Source organism: Camponotus floridanus, unplaced genomic scaffold (genome assembly GCF_003227725.1).
Source record: "Camponotus floridanus strain SB8 unplaced genomic scaffold, Cflo_v7.5 scaffold7, whole genome shotgun sequence".
NCBI lineage: Eukaryota > Metazoa > Arthropoda > Insecta > Hymenoptera > Formicidae > Camponotus > Camponotus floridanus.
Genome location: NW_020229838.1, coordinates 1,823,175 through 1,836,602, shown reverse-complemented (window position 1 = coordinate 1,836,602; position 13,428 = coordinate 1,823,175). Strand labels below are relative to the sequence as shown.

Below are 13,428 nucleotides of genomic sequence, written 5' to 3'. Positions count from 1 at the left end.
TTTGTCATTTTAAACAGAGTGATGAAACGGATTTTTGTTTCAAGAAAATGATTTAGAAAATTTCAAGAAATGATTTAAAAGAGCTCGTTATGTTAGAAATATATATTATTCTTCTGACAGAATAAACAAGTAAAAATTTGTTTTTATATATCTACCTGTCTTGTTCTCTTCTCTGTCTTTTTTCCTTTTCTTGTTATGTTTAAAATTTTTCTGAAATTTCTCAAACATTTAAATTTTCTAAAAAAAATGTTAACAATTCGTTACAAAATTTGTATTTTCGTAAATCATTTGGCAATATTAACGATATAAATTGCTTCGAAAGCCGATTGCAACTTTGAGAATTTTTATTACGCGCGAATAATACTCTACATGCATGTGCGATCGTGCGTCTACGCGCGACGTAGCACAAATTCCTCCTATTTTTGTAGACACGTGTGTTTATTTAACACACGCTAATATTTAACAAAATATATCCGACGCACGTATTCATAAACACCGATGGATCGCGACCGATAGCGTTGATCATGCTTGCTTGTTTTCACGTATCGGTGCGCGAGCACGATTTCATCCGCGATACACCGGGCTGACAAATTTTTTTCTCTAACCACTTTGACGTTCGACGCGACCGTAGAAAATTTCTAACGCTTTCGCTCGAGCGGCATTATTTTTTTTGCTTTAACCCAACCGATCGAATTACCGCTCGCTCGTCGCAATTGTCGAAAACACAAGAGCGGTTTTTGCGCTCCTGTCCGGTGTGCAAATTATTTCCCGAATGCAACTTCGTATCGCGTAATCAAGCTGAAAACGGATTATCACGTCTATTTCAGATTGAAAACGTCCAATATTATCGATCGCGTTTTCGTTAAAAATACTACACGTTTTCGTCTGAATTAATTCTCAGATTAAAATATATACAATATTAGGTAATTACTATACATTATAATTTTATTATGCTGAGGTACATTATAATTTTGTATATAAATTATTTGAGATTTAATTCGTTTGAACCTTCCACAAATATCTTCGGCCATCAAATAATACAAAATAATATTGCTTTCAAAATTGATTTTGAATAGGCTATTATTAAAAATTAATGCGGCAATCGTATAAAATGTATCGATAAAACGGATTGAATAAACGAAAGGATATTTGGGCGATATGTTGGGAAAAGTGGATTTAACACGTGACTGTCTCTCTCTCTTTCTCTCTTTCTCTGTGACAGAAAAAGAAATTAAAAATAACATTGATCATTTTTACTAAACGCGGAACGTTCGTGTTCGGTTCCGTGTTTCTGAAAATCATCGGACCGTATTTATCCGGTCGACTCCTCGATCGTTTCGTCAAAACAACCCCTTCATCCGTGCAGCCCTCGGCATATGAAATTCGATCGAATTAATTAATCTGCGATATGGTTGCGGCGGCTGTCATGCTATATATTTGCGTGCGCTTTTTCACGACGGGCTCGCAGCCGGTTAATTCCGCGAGTTCGTTACACACGGAAAAAGAGAGATAGAGAAAGAGAGATCGATGGCGGTTGCAGGAAACCGGGAGGGTGCGGAAGGGTGCGAGTAGAAAAAAAAGAGGAACAAGTGTCTCATCGAAATCGATATCGTGGCTGGTATTCATCGCAGTCGAACCCGCATGTCAAACTCGATGATTGGCGACCGGAGGTTTGCGAGGTGCAATCGGCTGCTGCTGTATGTTGCTGAGGGAGAAGGGGCTTTTGTGAGAAATAAATGTGCGAAGGATGAGTGGATACGACCGCTTGTATAACTATACACGGAATCAAGTGGTGATTACACGCGGCGAGTCCGCGCCAAATCAAACGGAAAATAACTGATTATTGGCGTTAATTAATATCGAGAGCTACATGTTCGCAGTGTTGCTTTCATTCTCCTAGCTTTTCACCCTTTCGCTTCAACTTCTTTCGATACATTTTTTTCTTCTCCTTTTCATCTCGCTACATTTTTTCGAGTGTAATTTTTCGTTCTTTTATCGCGTTTTTTCGAGATTGATTTCTCTCTCCTTTTTTTATATTACGTGATTAGGTTTTGAGCTGATTGCTGGCTCACAGCCAGTTAACCCTGTCGTCTTTCTTATTTTTTTTTCGACGATCAATTGGATAAGTCAGATTTTTTTACTCGATATCCTTCTGTCAATCTTGTATAAAAATTTGCGTTAATAATATCGAGGATGATAATAATGATACAAACGAATGATGTTTCTTTGTCATTTATACGATTCTGCCTCATACTTGCAACGACGCGTTTTTCTGGATCGCAGGGAAAATGACTTTAGTTCTCATGCCTGAAGCTCAATTCGAGCGTTAATTAATATATACGATGACGAGAAAAAGCGAATCGATCGCTGATTCCGACGATTTAAATTATGCACATTGAAATAAATTTTTGACTATTCGCTTTCATGAATTTTCAATCGCCGCATATTAAATCGGAGAAATAAAAATAAAAATCCTTGTACTTTTCATATTTTATATTCGCTGCGTATTCGAAGTTAAATGTGATTCCGCGTTCTTGTCGATTCATTTCTCTATATTGTGTATCATATTGCATTCCATAAAATATTGCCATTATATGTATGTATATGTATAATGTATAAATTCTATAAATAATCTATAGTAAAGCGCAATGTAGCTGAAAGCAACTTCAGAGATACGTATGAGTAGTAATTGATAGTTTACTCTTTGCGAATAACAAAAGACAGTCTGTGAAAGAGACTTTTAAACTTTTTACAAGGAATGATTCGATTACGCGAGTTCGTCAAAGAATCCGCGATTAAAGTTTGACGGAGGAGCATCCAAAATGGTGGAAACAGGCCGACGTTATAAAGAATTCGTCGCCAGAATCTACGTAGGGATGCACAAAGACTCTACAAGCCCGGTACGCGAATGCATCCTATTGTGGAGCTAAAGGGGACGGAGGTCGGCGACGATGGTGGTGAGAGGCAAGAGGACGGATTCTCTTCCTCTCTGCATCATCCTCGAATGCATTCGGGTGCATCTGTCGTGGGCTCGAGCGCTTATCTCGGAGCTCCGTGAGACTCCCGGAGCTCTCGGATGGCTTTCGCGAAGAAAGCAGTCCGGGTTTTCCTCCCGAGGTGAGGGTCGGAGGGCATGGGATTGAAACCGGGGCGGCGGAGCGAAATAGCGGTCGGGGTAGGACGTCGAGGAGAGGAGGGTTGTGAAGAGGGAGAGAGAAGGATGGGGGGCTACTTGGATTTCTAATGGAGATGCGACTACCGCCTGTTGCGTCGTCGTGGCACGTGCCACCGAATCTAAATGCTCTTGCACCATTAGACGACGATGCTCGATGTATTATAACTCGCTGGGGAATATTATACAACATCGTAATGATGTAATTTGTAATTTGTAAGCCGTGGAAAATTCCTTCGTCGGATTCTTCCTTTTAAAAGTACTTTCAAAATTGACACATGCAAATAATTATGTTAGTTTTCTTAGAACATATTTTCGTATAAATATGATTAAATATTATATAATGATGTCATTTATGTAATTTGTATAAATTGTGAAAAATTCTTTTGTTGGATTCTTCCTTCTAAAGATATTTTCACGTTAGTACTGGCAATTGCTAATAATTACGTTAATTACGCTAGTTTTCTTAGAACACATAAATATGATTCAATAAAATATTAGATAAAAAATATAGTTATCGATAAATAAAATATCAGATACAAAATATAGTTGTCGAAAAATATGCATGTGTCCGAATATATATTCAGTCAGTTTCATTATAATAATTTAATGATACGTTTCAATATTGTTTATTATCTCGAGAGATTGAGAGAATTCTAACAAAGTAAAAACAAATTTTATTTCTCTCTTATCTGCGTTTTACACAACCTGAATACATTTTACGAAGCTTCCACCACAATTTGCGAAAGTTAACACGTGCATCTCGCCTATCCTCATTTACATGAAATAGAATTTTTAAACTATCGGCTTTGAAGTTCACTTTCGTTTCAAATCGAATAAAGGCAACTCCAATTCAAAGCAAGCTACAAATTCTACCAATCAGTCTAATTTTAATTAAAGATTTCTAATTAATTCATTATTTACTTTAGCTTTTATATTTTTATTTGAATAAAAAATCTTTTATTTTACTATTTTATTTTATATGCAAAATGTAATTAATTAATTCATGTTAAAATGTAACAATTTTATTTCAAACAATGAAAACGAGTTTTACAATTCTCGAGCAATTTTTAAAAAATGTAATTTAATTTTTAAATTTACCGCCATACTATAGCTTCCTCTACATAATTTAACCTAACCAATTGAATGATAAAAATGTAGCACACTGAATCTAAATGTACTTTTAAATAACGCTTTTGAATAACGAAATCAACATATTGAGCAACTCTAATCAACGTATTAATCATTCTTTTCTCTTATAATACTTGATAAAACAATTAAAATACTAATTCATACTTACACAATCAACAAATGATTCGCTATTCAAGAGAATTACGAATAAAATTAGAGGTAGATAATCTAAACTGATAGAACGCAAATATATCGAATCTTTATAAAATATCGCATTAAACTAATTGCATTAAACTTACGATCTTCCTCTTCAATATTTTCTTTCCATCACCGATGTAGCACTTGTACGCAGTGGAAAATGCACTAAATCCAACACAATTATATCTGACGATTCATTAATGACCGATTCACGTCTTGTTTACTGACGCGCGCGGGCCTCGCGGCGGCGGCGGCGCCGGCGCGCGTCGCCACGAGTCGAAGTTAGCCGAGTCGCGGCGGAAGCAGCCGAGCGTCAATGTGGCATCGACCGGCTCGCAACACGTTGTTCTATAGACAAGTTCGCGCGCGGCGGACGCGGCGCGTCGCGTCGACGGTCGCGACAGCGACGTTCGGTTATGTTTCGATTTATTAACAAGAATCTCGTGGTCGGGAGTGTGGAAATGGCGGAGGTGGGTCGCGACATCGGGGTCGGCGTCGTCGAGCAGCCGGTGCCGCGTTCACCGTTCGACGTTTATCGCGAGTCTCACCACCTGCTGGCGCTCGGGGGATCCATAGGCATGCGCAACAGCCTCAAATACGAAACGTGGGGCAGAAGAGGCTCTCACCTGCGGATGTGCGTGGACTTGTTCGGCGTAAGTCTGTTGTCTCTCTTTTTCTCTTTTTCTCTCTCTTTTATATTTTACGGGCAAATTGCTTTTTCCTCTTCATTGCATTTCAAGGGACTTTTATTCCGTCCTCGGCCATACGCCGCATTCCTTCGCGCGAAGCGCGCGAAATGACATTCGGGGTCGGGTTATGTCAACTATGCGAGATATGACGGACACGTGGGATTGATGTTTGATACGTGCGTCACGTCGAGATGATTTTGACGAACGATCTATTCGCTTCTTGATTTCGAGATGTTTGCGTAGATATTGACGTTATTTTTGCGTTCTCCTCTTTATAAATGTTCGTTTAATATTTATCGAAATTTTTTTGAACGTCGAAAACGATTAGACTTGAAGTTGCACCTCTCTTTCGCTCGCGTTCGCTTCATACGTCATACGGATCATATTTTTCAATGGCGGTTTTTGCATTTCATGTTGAATATTCTGACGCAAGGGTATATTTATTTAAACAAGGGAATAGTCGACACGCAATAACGTTGTTTTTCGCTCAAAATAACACAAGATTCGCATACGATGGAGAAATATTCCGCGATAGTTTGCTCGTGAAATACATCACAAAATATGTGTATTTAACATTTTTATAATGAAATCATAGTACGCGTTGGAAGAAAATAAATTTAAAAAAAGAAGAGAATAGAAACACGTTTGATTGTGTTCGATCTGAGAAGGTCACTTCGAATTGAAGGTCGTCGTCGATCTTGCTCTGGGTCCCTCCCCCTCTTATAAATTACGATCGATCGAGGTCGAGGCTTTAGAAGGTACGCGACTACTGCGTAACATTTATCTTGCTGCAAAAGCAAGAAGAACGCGTGTGGTTTTCGTGCTTTTTCCTCGATTTTCTCTCATTTTGGGAAATGCCTCGAGGGCGAGCAAATGAGGCGAATGCATCCGACCGCCTGTTACGGGATCTAAATCACGTTTTTTCCCTTCCTGCCCTTTTACCCTGCGCCATTTGACCGCTTTCTTATATCGAGTATCTGCAATGTGGTCCTTGATGATTAATGTCGCGTTGAAATGTCAATTTTCCTATCGTTGAAATGTCAATTTTCCTTTTTGGGGCGATATAAAATTTCGATCAGATTCTTTACGTATATTTCTTTGAGAATTATGGAACTTACCATGACTTGTTCACGAAGTAAAGATATTATCGTGTATCTCTATTTTTCCGTTTCACCTTCGAGCAAATGCTCGATATTCGTATTTTTAGCATCTCTAGATCACTTTATCAGAAAAGATTTATATTGTAGTCTCGAGTATGCGCAAATAATTGAGACTTAATGCGTCGTTTATCTTATGTGCCCGAGGTAGAGCGTGCGCGAATTATTAATACAATAACATATGGCGCCACATAAACACAGTAAACACATAAGTAGACTGTTACAACCTTGAGATCAAGGTGCGCGAAAGCTTAGTAAACTTATGCGAGTGATTGATCTCATATTATATGTGACTGTATTACTTACATAGGTTGCATTACACTTATTGAAGACAAAGTTCAATAAAGTTCTCGAGATTATATGCCTTTCTTACAATATAAGCATATAATGATGAATTAATGTCGCGATATTTTTTACCACATTTCGAATATATTTATTATTCGTTTTTTATTTAATATAATATGTTGTATATAATAAATAAATATATATATATCATTTGATCACCGTTACGAGGATGTATTTATATTCATTTTTTAGTCGCTTTTATAAAACATTTTAAATTAAACATAATAAAATATTTAAATTTTTTATAAAAAATCATGATTATGGAAAAATATATAATAATTATTTTATATTGTCGAAAACACTCATATTACGAGAATCCATTTGGTAACATGAGATTTCATTATACACGCTCACAATGTAATAATATCGCGATATTATCCATTCATTTTATTCTCTTTACCTTGCTCTGTACATTAGTTCTCGTGTAATATTTTTTTCGTGAATATTATTTTTTTTAACAAAAAAGTTACTAATATTTGTTACGCATTTTAATGAAATAATTTAATTTATTTCTCAAAAAATGCAAATTTTTTTTCAATATTAAAATATTCTCGCGTTCCGTAATTACATTATTTGTGGATCCGATGAATCATTTGATATCATGAAAAAGTTGTACAGTGTCAAGAGATAACAAGTGTCAAAAGATACGAATTAATGATTCTCGCAAGACATTGAAATATGTAATATTCGACATTTTACGTAAACGATCGTGCTTAACGATCGTCATGACTATGTAATAAGCAGCATCCGTTACAAGCAAGTTGCTCTCATTTACAGATATTTTTAGGGCATCGCTTAATGGCGGCGACGCCATAAAGGTTATCGGCCTGTTAACTTCACTTTTACACGCTTACCTTTCGACGTTTATAGAACATGCAGAGACGAGAGTTACGATCACGTGTTTATCGCCCGCGTAAGACCTCCCACTGGCGTTTTACGCGGAATAATACGACGTTACAGATGTAACTGCGTGTGATACGCCACGGTGAATCTACAATTACACCTGCGGCTTTCTAGTTTACGACATCTTGTATATGTGTATGCCTCGTATAAAACTTTATTAGGAATCGCGTACAACATATTGAGATAATTATGGAATCATGGTGTCACGATAATTTATTTGAACGACATATTTTTATCTGATTTTTATATTCTACTAAAAATGAATTTATCATTTAAATAATAAGATAAAGTAATACTATTAATGCTACAGAAATACAATATTATTAAAAACTGGGTACTTCTAAATTATTTTATATACGAAAGACATTTAAATTAATTAATATTGTTTTCTCTATTTTTTTCGCTGATAAAAATGTCAAAAAAATGTTGAAAAATTTTATTTTTATATATTAATTTATATATATATTAATATATATTTTAATATATATTTTATATATATTATTTTATTTTTATATATTAATTGTTCTTATATATTAATTTTTATATATTAATTTTATATATTAATTTTTTATATATTAATTTTTCTTAGGTCCACATAATACGTATAATATAGAAAATAAATGATCTCGTGTCAGATGACAAGAAATCACGTTATCGCGACCGTGCAGCGACGCATTTGCCAATAAATCAGATCACGAGATCATGTTCGATTTTTGGCGTCGTTGTGACGCACGAGGTTCGCGTGGCCTGTTTCCTAAGAGCGATTTTCCGCAAATTACCTCCATTATATTAAATTATCAGCTATGGTAAAGAAGGTCGATCGACGAGACCGAGGATGCCTCGGACGAGAAGGAGAGAGACAAAGAGCAATTCTGGATTTATCAGTCAATACATAGAGTAAAAAAATCTTTGTTTTTTTATATTGTCGCTTCGATACGAACGCAAACTTAGCAACTGATGAGTCGAGTTCGCTCGAAAGTGATATTCTCGATACCGATGTTCTCGTAACCGCAAGTAAGAGCGAGTAAGAAGAAATTGAAGAGTCAAGAGCCTGTACCGGAGTTCCATTCTATATCCATTCTATATACATTCAAAGTGGAGAGAATCCGGAAACACGCTGTCTGGATTAGAAGCGAGGTGAAACGGTGGTGGTTCTCGACGGTGAATGAACGCCACTCGAAGCGAATCTTGTTAGCGCGGCGCGTTCCTTCGCGCGCGGCGAAGAAACACCGAGCAATTAAGATCCTTCTTCCGGGATCGACTTGCACTCGTGTCACACCCTCTGCGGACCCTTCCATGGAATTCTGCGCGACGTCGGTGAAGTGCCCTGCTTCGTTTAGGATCGATTCTTCGGACATTGCGATTAGCGGTCTCGCTTTGGCCCGTCGCCCCTTTTATTACATCCCTCGTAACTTTCACGTTATAATCATGAGTATATGAACGTAGGAGATTAAGGAATATTTATAGAATTTCGCTATTATTCGAACTCCCTTATTTTTTCATTTTTTTATTCGGTAAAAATTTCAAAGAAAAATGAATCAAGAAAATTGGAAAATTATTACAAGGGAGAATTTTGTTATGCGCGAAGATACGATTTTTTTTTAACCGACAATTACATTGTCTGATTAATTTTTTTACTTGTTATGTATAAGATTTATAAAAAATACTACAATCAATGATAATTTATATACAATAAAATATAAAAAATTAGGACGAGAATTTCATATAATTCCTTTCTTTACATCCGTTTAAAAAGGAAACTTGTTATTTCATCGCGACTTTGACCTGTTGAGCTAGAATTGCTTTATCACCTCGTCATGGAATCCGTCTTATTGTGGCATACGGCACGCCAACTCGTTTATAATCCGATTTCATTGTAATCGTCGTCGTCGTCGTCGTTGCGACAGTTCGTACAAGCGAGATTAAAGCAACGGTGTGGCCGCATCACATCACGCCGGGAAAATTGAGGTGGACATAAAAGGAGAGTCGGCGAGACTTGACTTTTAATTCATTCGCGGGCAGTCGAGGATCACCGGTCTTCCTTTTATACTTTAAGTTAATGAATGCCGGCCATCTCCCGGTATTTATGAAAGAGAAAATAAACCGTTTAACTCTTGATACTTTCGTTATATGTTGAAACAAGTGTGTTTTAGGTACACCTCAGACACATTGGATATACATTTGAAAGTAGATTCTTTGGAAATGATTTTTCTTTAGTGAAAATCATCAATAATTTTCGAATTATAAGCGACTGAAAAAAGAGTTTTTTGCAAATTAAAATTTAAAAAATTAACAAAATTTACTTTTCACTAAAGAATAAGTATGTCCGTAAAAACAGTCAGAGAATCTGCTTAAAAAGATATTTAGTAACTTTAGAAAAATCTTCTATATACGTCGAGAATTTACAAGTGTGTGACTTTCTATTAATAGATATATTTCAGAAAAATAACATTTACCATTTCTCCTTTATATTTTTACTACATTTATTATATAACATTATTCCGCACATGTATTTTGAAAATTGATTTGATTCTCATTTATCATACATACATTTCGTCATTGTATATTTATATTTTCCACCGTGCCATAAACTCATTTGCGCGATTAATTAATTATCCGATTAATTAATTAACCGATTAATTAAATCAATTACCTGCTAATAATTCATAATTCACGCAGCGTTTTTAATTATCCATCTCTCTTGTATTCCTTCCTTCCGCCACTCCGTATTGAGAGAGAGAGAGAGAGAGAGAGAGAGAGAGAGAGAGAGAGAGAGAGAGAGAGAGAGAGAGAGAGAGAGAGAGAGAGAGAGAGAGAGAGAGAGATTGACACACTCAAATAAAAATATCTGTCGTTCTTTCGAACTCGGTTCCGTGGGACGTGAAAGAGGCGGAGGGATTAAGGATGGGGCGCCTCTGAAATATCCATCTTCCTTAACCCGGTAAGAAGCGCGTTTTCCGATCAGTTAAGCCCGACTAAATCTCAGCGACGTTCCTAAGAGAGCCACAGAACGGCGAGGGAAAAAAAACGAGGAAAACCTCAACGACGAAGCCAACATAGAGATGGGTTACGGGGGTTCTTTCGGAAGCGAGGAAGAGGAGGAAGCGGGCTTTCGACTGAGTTTGACTAGATAGAGATGTGATTGAAAACTCTGCCCCCAGCGGTACGAGAGCTTCGACTTAAGTATACACGCGCATATACAAGAATTGAAGATTATATATATATATATATATATATATATATATATATATATGTATATATATATCTTGGGTCGGCGTTTCTTTATCCCACCGCATATGGAATAATGTAAACGGTCGAGAATTCAATAAAATCCTTCTCTCTTTTTCGCGAAAACGATCGATCGAAAATTTTGCCAGTTGTCTTTTTCTATTGGAATTTATTCCTTGTGAATAAATTCTACAAGTAAACATAAAATCATATTTGAAATAGGAAAAAAAAATATTTATGTAAAAGTAATTTATTTTTTTTACTCGTCATAAATGATTAACATAATGATATTATTAAGATTAATGTACAGTTATAATAATTTTTATCTGTATAAATTGTATCATTCTGTTAATTATAATTCTATATTTGAAATATTTACGATAGTTGATTTTACAAAAATTAGAAGTAAATATTTTAAATACCCAGTTCTCATTAAAAAGGTTTTATGGGTCAATTGAAATAATTATTTTTGTCATTATACGAGTATAAAATATCTAAAAGAATATTATACTGAAATTACTCTTTCTCTCTCTCTTTCTTTTTTTCTTGTTCTATTTCTATTTGTATTATAGTTCCATATTATTATGGCTTATGTCTCTTAAAAATCCGTTCATATTTTATAAAATTATTATTTTAGTTGTTTTCGTAAATTAGCATAAACATTAAATAAACATTGTTCATTTTTAGAATAAATGGGAAATTGAGTTTTTTCTCTAGTTATTTTCTCTTCTATGTAACATTTGAAATAATACAAGGGAAAATAATTTTTGAAATGGTCAATGCAAATTTGAAGACTTCGAAATATTACTTGAAATAAAAATTTTTAATATCATTTTTAAAGAATATTTCAATCATTCATTTTAATTATTACATTTTAAATAAATATTTCCTATTTATTTATATTTTCACAGAAAGAACATAAACTTTTCAAATAATATTTTATTTAAATAAAAAAAAATTATTACTTTTTGTTATTTAAATAAAACTTTAAGTGTGTGTATGATTATTTATATTTGCATATGCTTATCATTTGTGAATTCTCCACACTTTGAAAGAATATGCATATAATATAATATAATATGCATATAATATAAGCTTTTATCGTTTGATATTCTCTGCTTAATTATGTATCGAATATAAGCTCTCAAGTAGGCATGTAATCATTTAGTTTATACGCAATGTTTACATTTTAGTCTGTTTTGTTAATGATGACGACTTTGATCGAATTTTTTCTTGCTTTTATTCTATGCTTTTATCTGAGTGTACTTCCGACATTAGTTATTAAGCAATCGTTTTGGAAATAAGACGTATTGAACTTTTGCTAAGAATCTATATCCCTATAGATTTGAGGGGTGAAATAGCTGATTTATATCTGGTATATAATATTTTTACCCAACAATTGACGTAAATGACACTTTAAATATTCGAAACATTTTTTTGAAAGATTTACGAAGAGAATACGATGGGAATAATAATCACTAATAGTAATTACTAATAGTATAATAAACATATAAATGGAAAAAATTGAACTCAGTCATATTTCAGGTTTCTACTTTGTTATGTATCGAATTAAATTCGGAAATTGACAAAAATAAGATTAAATTTTTTAAATATATTACATGATCGTAACATTTTTCGTATTTTTTAGACTATTTGTATCTTTTTCCTTCTTTTTTTCTACGGGCTACATATTTATGACGAGACATTAAGTTCTCAGCTCGCTTTATCCAACGACTCACGAGGGATTCATTCTTTTTGTTCCAGGTTAAGCTCGACAAGAGTCACAGCGGCAAACCTTCCAGAGTCATTCATATCAGGAACATACCTAACGAGGTGTCAGAGGCAGAAATCATCCATCTGGGCCTGCCCTTCGGCCGCGTCACCAATGTCCTCGTTCTCAAGGGCAAAAATCAAGTAAGTCTAAATTAATTACGCAAGGTAAACGTTTACTATTATTATACAAATTTGTGAGAGGATGATTGGCGAAAATTTTTACGCCGAATTACGCAGAGTAAATGTTTACTATTATTATACAGATTTGTGACAAGATGAAAGAACAAACGATTGACAGCGAACGCGTATAGTTGTATAAAAAAATGTTCCATTGGCGAATTATTGGCTCTTGTAATTCGATCGCGAAATCTATCAGGATGCGAACGACATGGTTTACGTGCCATGTTCTCGTTACTTGCAAATGTTACGCAGGCCAGAGATGAGAGAGCGCACTCGAGAGTGCGTTTATGTCGCATGCATGACGCACTTTGCGGTCATCACAATAGCGGAGACAATCGAGTCGCGATCGAATCGAGTCGACGGTCGTCCGTTTATGCATCATTATCCGTTATTACCTACCTCGTCGTTTGCGACAAAAGACACCCTGATGCGAAAACGCGAATCCTCGATATCGTCGTCCTCGTCAAATCTGACCAATCTGCCTCCCTTGATTCGATTCACCTATTCCGGTAGCTCGATCTTTCAACGCTCGTTCGTGACGTTACATGCATCACGAAGCTATTATTTCGTATGACGAGAGAGACTGGTCTATCGAATTCTAATCTCGGTTTATCGAGCAACGATATCGTCCCATTCTCGTGTAATCCGCCAT

General features: G+C 35.3%; 1 protein-coding gene across 7 annotated transcripts in view; it reads left to right on the top strand.

The window, feature by feature from the left end:
- Positions 1-13,428, top strand: part of LOC105256683 (polypyrimidine tract-binding protein 1) — a 360,732-nt gene that overhangs the window by 266,128 nt on the left and 81,176 nt on the right. For 6 of the 7 annotated variants that reach the window (XM_025413636.1, XM_025413633.1, XM_025413634.1 and 3 more), the window contains one exon: positions 12,588-12,737. In XM_025413636.1, coding sequence (XP_025269421.1) covers positions 12,588-12,737 — 150 coding nt within the window. Of the gene's footprint in view, positions 1-4,880; positions 5,155-12,587; positions 12,738-13,428 lie in introns of those variants that run through there. The other variant, XM_020029020.2, reaches the window with a different exon arrangement.